Source organism: Diadema antillarum, unplaced genomic scaffold (genome assembly GCF_040938485.1).
Source record: "Diadema antillarum isolate AM-2024a unplaced genomic scaffold, OU_Dant_1.0 scf00000147, whole genome shotgun sequence".
NCBI lineage: Eukaryota > Metazoa > Echinodermata > Echinoidea > Diadematoida > Diadematidae > Diadema > Diadema antillarum.
In genome coordinates this window covers 1,425,386-1,441,820 of record NW_027271036.1, presented here as the reverse complement: position 1 = coordinate 1,441,820, position 16,435 = coordinate 1,425,386, and the positions used below count along the sequence as shown (strand labels likewise).

Sequence of the window (16,435 nt, the reverse complement as noted above, 5' to 3'; positions counted from 1 at the left end):
CCAGGTATTCAGTCACTGTGGTGAGGTGTTTTTATTACCGAGCTCGAGTCAGCTCTTTAAACAGTGTCTATAGATGGCGTTTAACAACAATTTAATAAAACCATAAACAACGTACTGGCGCGGTCAGAATGAGGTGCGACGCGTGGTTGATGTTCATCTCCATATAGGAATCACGCTTTCTACTGCAACTGATTGACGAATTGCCTTCCGTCAGCGCTTTCCTACTCTCTGTTTCAATTCAAACACAAGTCTTGTGGTGCCCAAGTACATCACATTCCATCATGGATGCTGACGAAAATGTCGCCAGATACAACGGTCATCCGGAGAAAGGGATTTCATCGACCGAGGAGGTCAAGTCAGGCGATGGTCAAGCTCCTTTGAGCTCGAAGATTTATCGTTCGATCGAGGGAGAGACAACCGAACCGACTGACGCCAATGTTATCGGTAAGATACGTCGGTCGTCGTGTCACATTCATATTCCTTACTAGAAAATCTCAATGTTTCTCTCCAGGGAGAAAAAGAGATGGGTAGCCTTGGTTTAGATGGAACATAAATGGTAAGATCTGGGAGGTGGTAAGATGGTGTGGATTTGTATTAGAACGATGCGTATACGTGGAAAGCATTCAGACTATGTTTATTTGTGTTCACGTAGCCTATCGATGTTGATGAATTAAAGTAGCATGGTTCTGAATGTTTGAATGCAAAGGTCGACATGATTATTTTGATGAGCAATAGTCACGATATTATTGATGGTAGGGGTGTAAGAGACACCATTCTGAGCGAACAGTCGTATCCGTAATTCTTTATTTTTTCTCTTTTTGACTATCACTCTTGTCCCCCCCCCCCTCCACAGAATGATAGGGCATGACTAATGAACACAAGACGCTTATACTGCCACAAGCAAGGACCCCATTTTAAGAGAAACATGGAGTAAAGCGGAGCACACCCATTAAATCTATGTAATACTTCAAACTGCATATCCTCCGTGAGAGAACCCAACAGGGATGCTACTTGTTTTGTTTTCGGAGCCGTACAGATATGTCATGAATTTGTTTTTGTTAAAGGAAAATAGAAAAATATTATGTTTTACTTGAGGCACCATGCCTTACCCCGGATTGCCGTCATTATGACCTTGGGTTACGGCGCTTTAGCGTCACTTGATATCCTCGTATTTGTACATAAGATGAATTGCAGAAACACACTGCCTTCTTGGTGGCCAAAATTTTATATGTAGCAATCGCCGTTAATAATCCCAATTTCAATTCAGCCACGTTATGACTTTGTTTTTTGCCATAATTACAATGATGATAATTGATCCACAGCATTTGTATGGCGCCATATATCTGTCACAGAAACATTCAAAGGCGCAGACATTCAAAGGCGCAGACATTCAAATTATGATGATGGGGATGATAACAATAATAATACTTTATAATATGATGATTTTCTTCAAAATATGTTATCAAAACATGTGGTAGACTAGACAAACTTAATGTTAGCGTTCACACTGCCCAAATATCGAGAAGATGGCGGGGTGGGGGAAATATCCCGAGTTTGAGTGGGAAGTTTCGCGAGAAGTGTGACGGGAAGTTTGCGGCCACACTGGCAGAACTTCGAGATCTTAAAGATCGCAATCTTGAAGATCGCAATCTTCAACTTCGCGATATTTTGCCTGTGTGACCACGGCCAGATATCATAGATGTTACGATGGTGCCACTGCTGCACTGCTGAGCCATTAAGTAACTAAGGTTATAAAAATCAAATTATTTCAGTACAAGTACAGTATGAATAATAGTCTTCTTTCCTTATTTGTATCTGTCTAAATGAAATCAATGAATGTTACCAAAATATAGTCTGTTACTCGTGCTAATGAATATGGCGTTGATTTTACAGTGTATGATTATTTTTTTCTTATCTCATTTGTACTATGTATATATAAAATGCTGTAATATGTTACGTCATTGAAGAACAGCCTTTGGCTGAAGTGAGGCCGTGTCCAAATAAAATAATGGATGATGGAATCGCTTTCTTTGCTCATTTTTTGACTAATAAATTATATTCATTTCTGATCAGTTTCCTTCTTTTTGCGTTTGTTACATACTTAAAAAGCTGTATAACTTCGGTGATCCCTCGACGATCGCATTTATCCCCAAGTTGAATTATCCTTCGGGTTTATGTCAGGTTCAAGTGTGTGTGTGTGTGTGTGTGTGTGTGAGTGTGTGTGTGTGTGTGTGTGTGTGTGTGTGTGACACACATACACACTGCTATATCTATAGCTTCTGACCATCCGAGCATCGAGAATTAAGGATTTCTGGGATGAACAATGCACTGTGGCTTTCTATAGCTCAGTCGATAGAGCCACCGGTCTAGTAATCCGGAAATCTCGGAGTCGTATCCCGATGAAACCCCATTTTCTTTGCTCATTTTTCCAGAAATAAAAATAAGCTCAAACTCAACTCAAACGTAACATTGCTCTGATGATCTTGGTGATAATGAATACAAATTACCGGTGCTGGACAAAAATGTTCTATACCGTGCAAGAGGTAGTATTCAGGGCATTTTGGCTATATGTAGCATCATAGCAGGGATGTCTTCCCACCTCCCTGATCATAGACATGGAATCGACCAATTTTGTTGTTGTTGCTGGTGCTATTATTGTTATTATTGCTGTTTTTCGTTTGTGTTTTTTATCGACAGCGTGTTTATAAGGTGCTATCGGTATATCTATCGCATTAACCGTTCGTCGGCACTGCAATATGCAATCGTTTTGATTTTAATAGGTTTACTTTTGAATTTTGAAATTGGATTATTTTCTACGTGACTGTGCCGTTAAAGTCGTCAAAGGTCTCTAACACTGAAGGCCATCTGACTGAATAATTATCTGCATGCAATGGAAGAGACGCTGAGCCACAGCGATTCATTATGACGTAAATTAGGGCACTATAATTCACGTTGCCAAGACGACGAATGCGAGAATATTCATGATATCAGCACCAACATCAGCATGGCTGCGTTTAGGTGGGCACGTTTTTGTACATAATATAGTCATATGTTTTTACATAGTCAACATTCAGTTGACAACACAATAATATTATGACGATATTAAATCATATGAATCAATCATCAAAAAGCAATGCAAAACCTTTGCCACGATATGCCTACCTTACTTGGTCTTTTTTGCACAACAAGGAGTATTCTTGAAGTTATGTGATTATAATACGCACAATGATACACATAATACGTATACCCACTCATGGCAGTCATTCAGTTGACAACACAATGTTTTTCAATGGTCCTCAGTAAAATGTGTAATTAATAAATGACCCTCAGTTGTGATATATCGTGAATTTGATCCTAACAGATCTTTCAGGTGGAGGCATATGACAGTCATATCAATGGTTGCACCTCCGAGTTGAGTGAATTGCCTGTTGTGTTGAACGTATTTTTTTAAAATCAACTGGAATATAAGATATGTCCGAAAATGTGGAATATGGAACAAGAATAAATTAAAAAGTGATGGATCGAAGAAGAGTGAATCGCAAGTGACGACAAAAGGGGATTTATCATTATACCGCCACCCAAACTTTTAAGTGCTTTGCAAACAAGCGGTGAGGTACAGTTCACCGAATGTATCGGAAATAAAAGTGGGAGGCGTTTTGATTCACTGCTGTCAATGTTTGTTCAAATTTCTAATCATGCCAAATCATATGTAACGTTAATAACAGTCCAGAGATACGAGATCTCTGCCCCGAGCGGATCACATATAGAGTGCAAACATGTTATGCATGTCCAATGTCCACGAAAAGCAAGGCAGAGACACCGCCCCCCCCCCCCAAAAAAAAGAGAAAATAATAATATACAGTGCGTGAAGGTGCCGCCTTTCTTTAGTTCACCTTCTTATTTTGGTCTTTTACTTATTTTGGTGTATGAAATCTGTACATAATATTTTAATCATTCCATCGCGAAAAGACGTTGGCTCCAGACCTCTGCGTAGCTTTGCATTCATAAGGCTTCGCTGTCCCTTGCAATTATTCATACGAGCACAAAATTTGTCATTGTGCATTCGTGGGAATCCTAGTAGACAATCACATGTCAATTTGTTTTTCTTTTCTTTTTTCCTTCGGAGGACTCATTACCATGATTACGATCAGCGTTTCGGAAGGCGACCTGGGAAGGCTTCACTGATGTGTGCACCGGATTCATCTCCGCAGGGAGTATAGATATAGCACTTGCGAAGCAAGAGGATTTTTTCCCCCGCTGTGCGTGGTCAATGAACAAAGGAAAGCGTAATGAAAATAATCCGTCGGACAAGAAAAAAAAAAAATGAAGCAGCGGCCTTATGTTATGGGTGATTTGCTGGTCAGTGATTAACGCAACTAAACTTTGATGATGGAACGTTCATTCAACTTCATTTGACCTGTCTCTATCTTAGTGTTAATTCTGAGTCAATGTCGGATAGAGTAAATAAAAAAATCGTTCATGTGACAGAACGGTTATCAAAATCATACTCCACAAACATGTCATGCACAAGCATATTGGTTCATGCACTCACTGTGCATATCCCATAGATATTGTTGCTTTAATTTATTGCAAGGAGGTCACTTTCGTTCTGTATAGGCGAAGTTCATTTTGTCTGCTTGTGTGTTTTTGATTATCGGGGTTAATGCCCGCCATCTTTCTTTGAGCAATCCGAGCTCTAACATAACAATGTCGGGTATATTTTGCATGTTTATTCATTAGTTGAAATAGAATTTTCCCACAGGATTACATTTTTATAAACAATATATAATAAACAATATATATAAATGTATAATATATAATATAAATATAAAAACAATATTATAAACAACCCCGTCCCCGGTCCAGACATAATTATATGTATTCATAAGCATAATCAGAAGCGTGTGCCGTAAAATGAATATCAAAAAGGGTGTTATAAGTAAAGATAAAGTTTGTCTTCCCACAAACACCCTCTTCATTTGATACTCTACTTTGTTATTACCCTTTTAAACTATGGCATATACTCCCATGGGAAAACTGTCAGAATAGATACCTAGGAAGAATATTATTACAGAAAAAAAGCTCTTCGTATTTTTTGGTATATTGAATCCTGGAGATGCCATACTGATGTTTTATTTCGTGAAAACATCATCTTAAAGATTAGTGATTTGTATTGTTTGCACTTAGGACAATCTATTTAATTATCTTTTTATTTATTTGTTTATTCATTTGTTTATGTATTTTTTATTTATTTGTTTATTTATTTATCTATTTATGTATTTATTTGGTTATTTATTTACTTATTTATTTACTTATTTATCTATATATTTATTTATTTATTCATTCATTAATATTTATTCAATAATCTCTGCCTCCAGCTCTCATATTGTAAGTTTATGTTTCTATATTATGTGTACCTCTTTTCTGTCGTTGTTTTCTTCTTTTGTTTCAAGCAATTTGAATATAGTTTTGTCATTTTCGTTACTAGATATTTTTATGCGGGGACTGGAAACTATAAGCCCTGCTCTTTAGCGGTTCCCTCCATGTCCAACAATTTTCTTTCGCTATATTTGTCATGAAATTTGCAACATTGTTTCTCAGTTCACAGTTGTTGTTTTTCGTGTTTTTCATTACATTGTTATGCTTAATGCGTATTCAGAATGTTATAATTATATTTGTTGGGAATGAAATTAAACAATGAAATAAACGAAATGAAAATGAAATGAAAGTGTTTGAAACTTTATATAGCACTCCTGGAAAACCGATTTTATTCCTTTTGCGATTAATTTCCGCAAATAAAACCGACAGGGTATAATTTCCAAGCATAGTTCTCTAACTGATATAAAAATCCGTGACCAGGCATGGTCAATCGAGTAATTTTCATTTCATTCTTAATCTTTACACTATTTCTACGCTGGCATCACCGTGTCTTTACTATCATGCATCGCTCATCCTATTGTGTAGGGATGGCGAAAAGTAAATCCTCATCAAAAAGACATAATATGAGGAGTTTTGTCGCAAAACGAGCTAACTCCATTCTTGATAAGTTGAGATATTTGTGATCAAAGTCGCTAAAAAAACTCCAAAGAAAATAGTAAGAAAATATGGAATATTTCTAATCATCCCTCCCTGTTATGTTAAACAAGTGAAGTATCACCGGAAAGGTTTTATTTAGCTCTATCTGATGATGGACATAGGTCTACTTTAAAATGTTTCAATATGGCACTTGGCCCATTTTGCAATGAAACTGTTCATATCTTCTTCAAAGAGTGCCTAAGTCTTTAATGCAATGAGAAATGAATGGAAATTATTGTCTTCCTATCTGTTGGCCATGGTGACACATTTCCTCCCGCGATAATTGCTCCGGTCTTATTTTCTCCAAGGACTTATGGTTAGGGTTAGGGTTGTGATAGGGTTATAGGTTTAGTTTGATGTGAGGATTAGGATTAGGGTTAGTTTGTGTTGGTGTGTAGAATTTATGTTTGGTTCAGCGTACAAATATTCAATTGGAACAATATTGTCGCAGGAGCAAATGTCATGGAGTCTTGGGGCAGGTCCAGTTTTGGCACATTATACTTTGAATATTTTGAGTGGCGGCATTCAAAGTGAATTCAAACGGAATACGACTTTTGAGACTCCATCTCTTGAACCTCCTTGCTCCAAAGTATCTCTTTGGAGTGTAGGTATATAACATTGGTCATTTGTTACGTGTGGCAACGCTTTGTCAGTTTCTCTTGCAATCACTAATAGCGTAAGCGGTCTTCTACGAAGGCTAACGACTTGATAAAGTATTCACAACTGAATGACACACGCCTTAAAAATCAAAACAACAACAACAACAACAACAACAACAACAACCACACTGTTGTCATGTATAATACATGTATGTATACCCTCCGTTCTCACAGCGCCTTGCGTAATCATGATGGGGTCTACCAGTATATACTGCGTACTGTGTTCGTGGAAATATAACCATCAGAATGTTTGCTATTGGCAAATTTCTTGGAAAAAAAGGAGCAGTCTGTTCTATGGAAACAGGGTTATTGATCGTCAGTCTGTATTAAAAGCACACCGTACATGCCCGCATGTTTACACGTCGTGTAGGCCTAAATGGATTTTGAAAGCCTTCCCTGCCAAAGAGATAGTAGGCCTACATTACTCATGTTAGTACGGTTCTGATGCGTTCGTTTGCTCACCTGAGTGCATTGATAACTTTCTAATCCCAGTAATCATTTCTGCATTCAGACTGACATCAGACCTGGGCCCTTTTTCATAAAGCTGTTCGTGAAATTATGCATGACTTAACGAACGACTGGAATATGAAGTGCCAATATGTGTGCTCATTTCCCCCCTTAAGTACGACTATAGGTTAATATTTCATCTACATTGGGGAAAAATACACTTTCAACGAAAAACGCGCGTTAATATGTAAGAATAATCATTATCATCTGCAAATTTCAACTTTAGCAATTGAAATTAGCGATGATTACGATATAACCCACTTGGCTTTCCATATTCCAGTCGTTCGTAGTGTCATTCTTAACTTTACGAACAGCTTTATGAAACAGGTCCCTGTATGGACATAAAATATGAACACCCAAAGAGAGAGGAAAAGATGGGAGAGAGGTAGAGGGAGAGATGAGAGAAAGAAATGAAGACTATATGGAGAAAAATAGGGGGTAACACCATTTTTAACTTCTTTTTCTCCCTAATTTGAATCTTGCTTGCTTGATTTGTTTCCTCTGGCACTGTTACATTGGATGCTATATCTTGATTATGGCGCTTGAGAAATAATGTTGGTTCTTGATTGCTCTTATAATCGCTCGATGGTAATGTAGCGTGATTATTGTTCGGGTGTCGCAGATGTGCTGTTTATAACCACTATCTTCTTCTCAAGATTGCATATAAGAAATGACTATACAGATGACTGTATTGATTAATATTTATCACTGATATTGTCGAATATTTATTATCTGATCAGGTGAGGTACCGCCATGGCTGAGGGGAAATTTATTCCGCAACGGGCCAGGCATGTTTGAAGTCGGACCGGACAAAATGGACCACCTCTTCGATGGGTTGGCTTTTCTTCATCGCTTTATTATCCACGAGGGGGGACGGATCCAGTATCAAGGACGCTTTCTCCGGGTACACCAAAACTCTTGCCGCGTATAGAAAGTGCATCTGATTTTCAAACTCTGTGCAAAAGCTATACAGTATAGTTAAACCCATAATCAATCTTCGTTCGAAAGAACGATTCTCCTATTTAAAAATGATACAGGGATTTATTGCAGTTTCACAAACAGTGTACTTACTATATCCAGCCGTTCCCGAAGATTCCTCCCCTTTTCTCAGCTTTAAGAAGAAAATGAAGCATGACTACCAAATAACAAGCTATAGTATTGAACATATTATGCGACTATTAATATGAAATATAGTCCACCCACACTGCCCGGTGATCGTTAAAAATGCACGTAAATAGTAGCAAGGATTGAAATCGTTCTATTAACGTCTATTGTCTACAGTGAGGGAGAGAGATTATAAAACAGTTCTATATTAAGAATATAATACATTCGTTTCTGTACGTCATTACCATTAGAGCGATATGTACGCGGCCGCCCTCAAACATCAGCGACTGACCTTCGGCGGCTTCGGGACGGTGGCCCGCCATCCGGACCCATGCAAGACCCTCTTCCAGCGGCTCCTGTCCCTCTTCAAGCTGGAATTTCCCGACAACTGCAACGTGAACTGGATGAAACTCGGCGACGATTACTTCGTGATGACCGAGACGCCCAAGCTGAAGAAGATCGATGTCGACTCCCTCGACGTCCTCGACACCGTGAGTTGCGTCCTATAGCTGTCCTTTCAATCAAAGACTGTTCAGCGTGTTTTCCACATTTTTTTCTCGAAAAAACATTAACCATAGATATCCCTTTGAAACTGAACATAAATTGATGTAAAGTATACAAATTGATGCTGCGAAAAGAAATAATGTTAGAGCAATAATTATCTGAAATCATTTTGTAACTTCATCTGATGAATCACCAGACACACCGGAGGAGTTATTCGTTCCAACAACTTGGTTTCGGTATTTTGACATACAAGCCACAACATTTATTGTATTTCAGTTCACAGTATTTTCCTTGATCACATTATTCTACTACATTTTTGTGTCATGTGTATTCAAACATTCTACTATAAACAATTATATTTCATTCGAAATGTGAATGAAACAGCCCGAACAGCTCTGAAAGTCCTACGACATATTAAATCGTAAATATCCAAAGCCCACAATACCATGGCACAAAATATGTCGTGCTCATGCGCAACGTCGTTCAAGTGATGAAATCATGTGATTATCAAGACTTGCCAGTTTTCTTGGCAGAGGGTAAGGAAGGCGATGAGGAGCTTGAGCAAAGCTCTAAGCATGACGCCAGTCGTTATGACGATGATATAAAACGTTTTCGACACTGTGATGATGATTCCCTTATTTTATATAGACGACAAAAGGAACATAGCAATAATTTATGACAAGGAGATCAGATTTAACAACTCTTCCTCTTGTCGTGTTCGTTACACGAAGACTGCGATTTTCAACATCTTATATCGTTCCTTTTCTCATGTTATGAACATTATTTTAAAACTTTTGTAGAAATGCAATCTTACTCATACACTGTCATTAACTTGATCACATCAGATCAGAACCTTGATGTAAATCAGCATGCTGATCGAGCTACCCTGGATAAAGAGAAATAAATGAATAATGAAGTGCATGTGAATACAAAAAAAAAAATAGTGTATACAGTGTACAAGCATAGATTCAAGAACATTCCTATATACGTGAATGTTCAAATATTATAATGTGACTGCACGACTTCAACCTACCCAGGTACGCATCGACAACCTTCTTGGCGTCCATACCGCCACCGCCCACCCGCACACGACTCGCGATGGCACCACATACAACATGGGTACTGCAATGAGTATGAGATGCCGCTACTCTATCATCCAGATACCGCCTTGCCCAAAAGGTTTGACAGAATGATTATGGGTGCAAAATTGTACTTCCCATCGGGTTAACGCATTGCACTTGTATTTTGATCCCTTTTATGTATATGAACACTCGTATCCCTGCAGATTTGACTACAAGATAACCTTAATCCGAATGCCCACTGTGCGACCTGAGCCTGCGAGCTGGTGCGAGCTGTATAGGGCGCAACATTTCGTTACGAAAATAATGATCATTTCGTCGAAGAAATGACCGATTTCGTAACAAAATAGGTCATGCGACACTTGGTGCCCTGGTCATGCGACACTTGGTGCCCCATACAGCTCGCACCAACTCGCCACCTACAGCTCGCAGGCTCAGGTCGCACAGTCTATGGACATTGGGCTTTAGTCAGGTGGAACATGGTCGTGGCCGAAAAAAACAACAACAACAAACAACATCAACTACTCAAATGAATCTCAAAAATGCTTATCTTATTAGTGAATATAATTTTCATCCATGTCATGTTGGTGCCTCAGGAGTTTTCGATATTTCTAGTAAAGTTAAGAGAGAGTTTAGCCTGGGGGGCCCAATCCTGACTTGTTTTATCATGCTGCCTTCTTTTGTTTGTGTGTGTGTTTTTATATTGTGAATGCTATCTATTTTGTTTTATCATTGTTTTATCATTGTTTTGCTCAGTTAGCACTTATGTAAACATGAATTTATATTTTGTTATATTTTGATGACTGGAAATAGAAGTTGTGGAATTGAAATCTCCTTTATGGATAACCTTGCTTTGTTCTTTCTTCTTCTCCTCCTCCTCCTCCTCCTCCTCCTCCTTCTTCTTCTTCTTCTTCGCTGTGATTTGTGCCTCTACCCCCCACCAATCATCTAGGTTCAGACCCGTGGGACTCGGCGTCCATCTTGACGAGTATCCCTTCCTCCACGTACAACCCGTCGTATTTCCACAGCTTTGGCCTTACTGACAACTACATCATCTTCCTCGAACAACCACTGCGAATCAATGTGCTGAAAGGTTCGTCTGTAATTTTTCCTAACCAGTCTTTTACTAACTAGTGTGGTTTGATGGCCCGTTATATACTCTTCAACATGTAGATTAGTTTTGATTGCCACGCTGGAATCATTTTGACTGGAATTACAAAGTATAGGCACTTGTTAAACGTGGATCACGCAAATAAAATATACTATTAATACAATACATATGCAAAATTAATCTAGATTATGTGCCATTAAAGAATTTGGTAATAGCGAGCTCTAATCTCTAAAAAAATCGAATGAAAATATTCACTCTTTAAGGAGTGAATACAAAAAGAGTGACTTTAGAGTGAAATTGGAGTGAATTCTTAAGTGAAATGTTCATTTTCCCTCATTTTAGAGTGACCTCAGGGATCACTCGAAGATTTTGGATAGATCCCTGAGGTCACACTAAAACGAGTGAAAATGAATATTTTCACTCAGGTGAATATTTTCGCTCGATTTTTTTTTTCAGAGAGTAGATCCACGACAGGATCGCTAGGACCCTCCCCCCCCCCCCCTCCCCGATTGGGCAATGAAAACGGCTGTCTCGTATGTGCAGAACACCATTGCATTTTGTTGTTATTGTTGTTGTTGTTCTTGTTGTTTGCCTTATATAGCCTCGTCTTTAGCGTAGATCTTAAGGTCACTGATATGTGGATGGGTTGAATAACCACATGAAATTGGCTGACGTGATTTGATAGGCAATTTTATAGTTTTTGCTTTTCTTTTTCAGCGTTAGCATCCAAACTGACGGGACAGCCCCTGACGGAATGCATGCAATTCTGCAAGGAGGAAAAGACGCGCTTTTACCTCATCCGACGCGCGGATGGACACGTATTCCCGACGCATTACACCGCCGACGCGTTCTTCTGCTTCCACCACATCAACGCCTTCGAAGATGGTGGAGGTAACGTGGCAGTAGACATGTGCTGCTACGCGGACGACGGTATCCTGCGACGCGTCACTATGGCGAACATCCTATCCGACGGATTGCACACGCACGACTCCAGGCCGTTGCGATACGTACTGCCACTGGAGGAACACGCCGGAAGTCTGGCCGAGAAGGTTTGCTTTCGCTCACTCATACCTTGATGACTGAATTGTTGTTAGTAGAAAAATTATTGTTTATTCGTCCACTAACCTTATTCTCCACCATTGTCCATATTCCGTACATCGAGAATATCGCAGCATTAGGCGCTGAACAAGTTGCCAAGTCAAGAAACACAACATGAACGGCTACAACAGGTATCACTGCATATACGTCTCATACCTACCCCGAATGTCTTATGACTCTTTGGTGTGTGTGTTTTTTTCCAGTGACATCTACTTTCCTCATAATTGACATTATTTTGTCTTTCTCGAATACTTGCCTTATACCATTTCGGCTTTTGCGTACTTGACCAAAAACTGAAGATGTAACTATTTGTTAATCATATTGATATGTTTTCACTTAAAATTGTGGTATACGTGAAGTCCTGGCCACACAACTCAGGACGGCTATTTCTTCCAACATCACATTAATGACCATAGCCGGCGGAACCGTGGGGGCCGTGGAGGCTTGGGCCCCCACACTTTTTTTTTTTTGTATGCACCATACGAAGGAATACATAAGGTGTCATCACTATGGGCCCCCACACTTTTTTTAACCCGGAAGTACGTAAGTGGCACTACATAGAAATAGATAAAGATCTTGAAGTGTGAGCGCGGTAATGTTATGTTTTTCTACAGAAGACCTTATTATTATAATTATTATTATTTTATTTTTTTTGCTTTTAGCTGAAAAACCCGGAAATAGAAGGGGGAGATCCAAACTGACAACCCGGAAATGGAAGGGGAGGAGCTGAGGACCCTTGTTTTTTTTTGTTTTTTTTTTGGGGGGGGGGTGTTTTTTTTTTTTTTTTTTTGGGGGGGGGTTTGGGGGTTTTTTTTTTGCTTGTCAGCTGAAGAAACCCGGAAATGGAAGGGGAGAGAGGAGCCGAGGACCTTTTCTTCTTTTTTTTTTGTGCTTGTTAAGGTCATGAAACCCGGAAGTGGGCCCCCACACTTTTGAAAACGTTCTACATGACGCCCTGATGACGAAACGTTTATCTATTTTTTTTCTCATCGACATTTCTGTCGTCATGGCCGTCTCATTTTCAAGAAAAAATAATGATATTGTGATGACCTGTTACGAAATTCACATTGAGGCCCATGATGCTAATTGTGTATAGCGATACGACGTGCATATCTATAGTTTGGGCAATATACATTGATATGACCGTGACATACTGTTGGAGCCGGGCGCTATATATTGAAACAAAGAAAGGGAAAACTGACCAGAAACGATGAAAACCCATTTTCTTTGTTCAAAGTTTTCACCATAATATTATGTTTATTGAGTGGATTTTCGTCTAATACTAGTAAATGGCATTGCATAATTATTATGTTTATCATATCATCATCATCATCATCATCATCATAATCATTATACAGGAAGGGTCCGACGCTATAAAAAGTGCGTCCTCATAATTATGCTGAAATTGTTTGTGTACAAAGAGTTTCAGGTCAGAGGAATATACTGGTTTTCATCTTATTTGTGTACTGTCAATCAGGCAAGACAAAATGGCGGATCTCTCGTCACCATGGCGGGTTCCCGCGTTACAGCAACTCTGAACGATGATGGTAGCATTCATTGTCATCCCGAACCTCTTGCCGACGTAGGTAAGTACACAGAATATAATTCAATAATGACATCGAAAATAAATGGCCGACGGTTTAAGGCATACGAGAACTACGTTTTGGCTTTAAAGGTAAGGTTTTCAGTTTTATCACTCTTTTCTTAAAGGGATCGTATAGTTTTGGTTGAGACCTAATTTCATGTTTCCAACATTTTTTTGTGTGTGAGATAATGAGAAACCTCTTATGAAATATGAAAGAACATGTAATTCCATGAGGAAATCAACGTTTATTTGATGAAAAATGGTTTTGAAATGACTGAGATATCCAAAACACAGCGATTCTAATAAAGTGTGGGACCCACCTTTTATTACGATCGCTTTGTTTTACTTTGTTTTTGAATGTTTCAGTCATTCCAAATCCGAATTTCATCAAATACACTTTGAAATCCTCTTTAAATGGTATGCTCTGTACTATTTCATAAGTTAGTGTTTTCTTGGTATCTTGCAAAAAGTTATAAGCCTAATTCTCATCTCCACCAATACTGTACCATCCCTTTAAGGGCTCTTTACAGAGGCAACACTTTGCGTCGTTAGGGGTGTTTTAGCCCTTGGCATTCCGACGAAAGTTATATATCCCCTTATAGAGATTATATTTTCCGGAATCACGCAGCGCTGAGGGAATAACTCCATAGGGACTGTGTATATCATACCCGGTTATTATACTGCAGACAAGACGGTATGAATTACATTATATCAGTACTGGACTATGATCTACGGAAGCCCATTCGTGCCACGCTAGGCAGGATAAAACTTTCAGTGGAGCTAACGGCGGTCGCCAATCAATTATCTGGCGGCCGCCACATAATTATCGATATCGACATTTCTCATAATTATCGATATCGCTAAATGATAATTAAGTGGCGGCCGCCACATAATTATCTGGCGGCCGCCACTTAATCATCGATATCGATATCGCTAAACGATAATAAAGTGGCGGCCGCCACATAATTATCGATATCGATATCGCTAAACGATAATTAAGTGGCGGCCGCCAGATAATTATGTGGCGGCCGCCACTTAATTATCATTTAGCGATATCGATAATTATGAGAAATGTCGATATCGATAATTATGTGGCGGCCGCCAGATAATTGAGTGGCGACCGCCGTTAGCTCCACTGAAAGTTTTATCTTGCCTAGCGTGGCACGAATGGGCTTCCGTAAGGATCTATGTATAAGTCTAAACATTATTCCATTTTGGTCCCGTCATCTGTCAGCCGGTCAAGTTCTTCAATAGTATAATAATCTGACGTGATGCAGTGACGTGATGTCACTGCTAGCAATTATCGATCCAAATGGATCCCAATCCGATCCCAATCAAATGATTGCATGTTTCCATGTTACTTACTAATGATTTACCAAAGGTATAATTGAAGGGAAACATGACAATTATGCTCAGTCAAGAGAAAGGTGCATTCAAATGTCTTTTGTTAATCATTAGTACTTTACCAGTGATCACCAGAAGCTGTCATTCTTGGCTTGGAAGTTTGTCGGGGGGGGGGGGGGTTTGTTTTTGTTTTTTTTGTTTTTTTGTTTTTTGTTTTTTGTTTTTTTTGTTTTGTTTTTTTTGGTGGGCGTATCCAAGTCATTTGAAGAAAAATGTAAAAAAAAAATGTATTATAAAACATAGTGCACTCCCGTTATAACGAACACAGTTATGACGACATTTTGGATACAACGAAGTAAAATTCAGTGCCCAAAATGATCATGTAGATATCTATATATATTATACACTATTTGTTCACTATAACGAAATTTCGATGTTTGAAATCTGCTGGTCCCGAGGACTCCGTTAAACTCATAACGGGAGTCGCCTGCATATGGCAGTATGTCAATATTCTTGTGACCCAAAAGGTGATGATCATGCAGGTGTTATGAATCAATGCAAGTCAACATGCTTTTGCACTGCATAGTCCCTTTAATGTCCATTTAATAAGGCAGAATATAATGTTTCGTATCTTTTAACACAGGCCTGGAGGCACCTGCCATTAATTACAAGGAATGCAATGGAAGACCGTACCAATATGCGTACGGTGTAGGTGGGAACACACAAGACGTAAGTTTCGTTCGTTCTTGCATCATTCGTCTCTCCACTGTCCTATGGTTGTTTAAAAATGGGTATACTGATAGGTAGGCCTAACCCTGTATCACAAACCAACAAAAAGTTGCCAGTCATGACTTTTTAGGCAGATTCTGAAAGAGCCGACTCTAAGCTTTGAAGTATGACGTAGGGCCTATAACTCAACACAAATGTGACCATGCACCTCTAAACGAACATAAAGTCGCACACACTGATTTTGCGTGAGGACTGAAAATAAGTGAAATGGGTCAACCTAACCGAACTTGACTTTTTCATATTTTCTAAAAGAGCGGGTATTCTTTTACATTATGCTAAAATTTGGTATCATAAAACGGGCAGGAAAGTGTGCTTTTTTAGCAGTTTATCTCGAACATTTTTGGTAGAATAGTGGTGTGTCTTTAGAATCCCTTTTTCATTTCTGAAAAACCTTGTCCACACTCTTCACTTTCAACTCTAATAGCTTTTGAAAGGATAGTGCTACTGCTTTGAAAGTTGGCATTAATTATGGACAGAATGTGTTAATGAGGCATGCTTAATTTCAGTTTAATCTGATAACCCCTTCATTGTTGTTACTCTGGTGGTTTACTTCCTTTTTTTTTTGTCCCATTCATCGCAC

The 16,435-nt window shown here is 38.9% G+C and overlaps 1 protein-coding gene across 1 annotated transcript in view; it reads left to right on the top strand.

Moving 5' to 3' along the window:
* The first annotated feature begins 281 nt into the window (after positions 1-281).
* Positions 282-16,435, top strand: part of LOC139721688 (retinal Mueller cells isomerohydrolase-like) — a 29,704-nt gene continuing 13,550 nt past the window's right edge. The window contains exons 1-8 of the mRNA XM_071633018.1: positions 282-444; positions 7,982-8,145; positions 8,597-8,836; positions 9,887-10,028; positions 10,881-11,021; positions 11,757-12,067; positions 13,615-13,723; positions 15,710-15,795. Of these exons, the coding sequence (XP_071489119.1) occupies positions 282-444; positions 7,982-8,145; positions 8,597-8,836; positions 9,887-10,028; positions 10,881-11,021; positions 11,757-12,067; positions 13,615-13,723; positions 15,710-15,795 (1,356 nt within the window). The remainder of the gene's footprint in view (positions 445-7,981; positions 8,146-8,596; positions 8,837-9,886; positions 10,029-10,880; positions 11,022-11,756; positions 12,068-13,614; positions 13,724-15,709; positions 15,796-16,435) is intronic.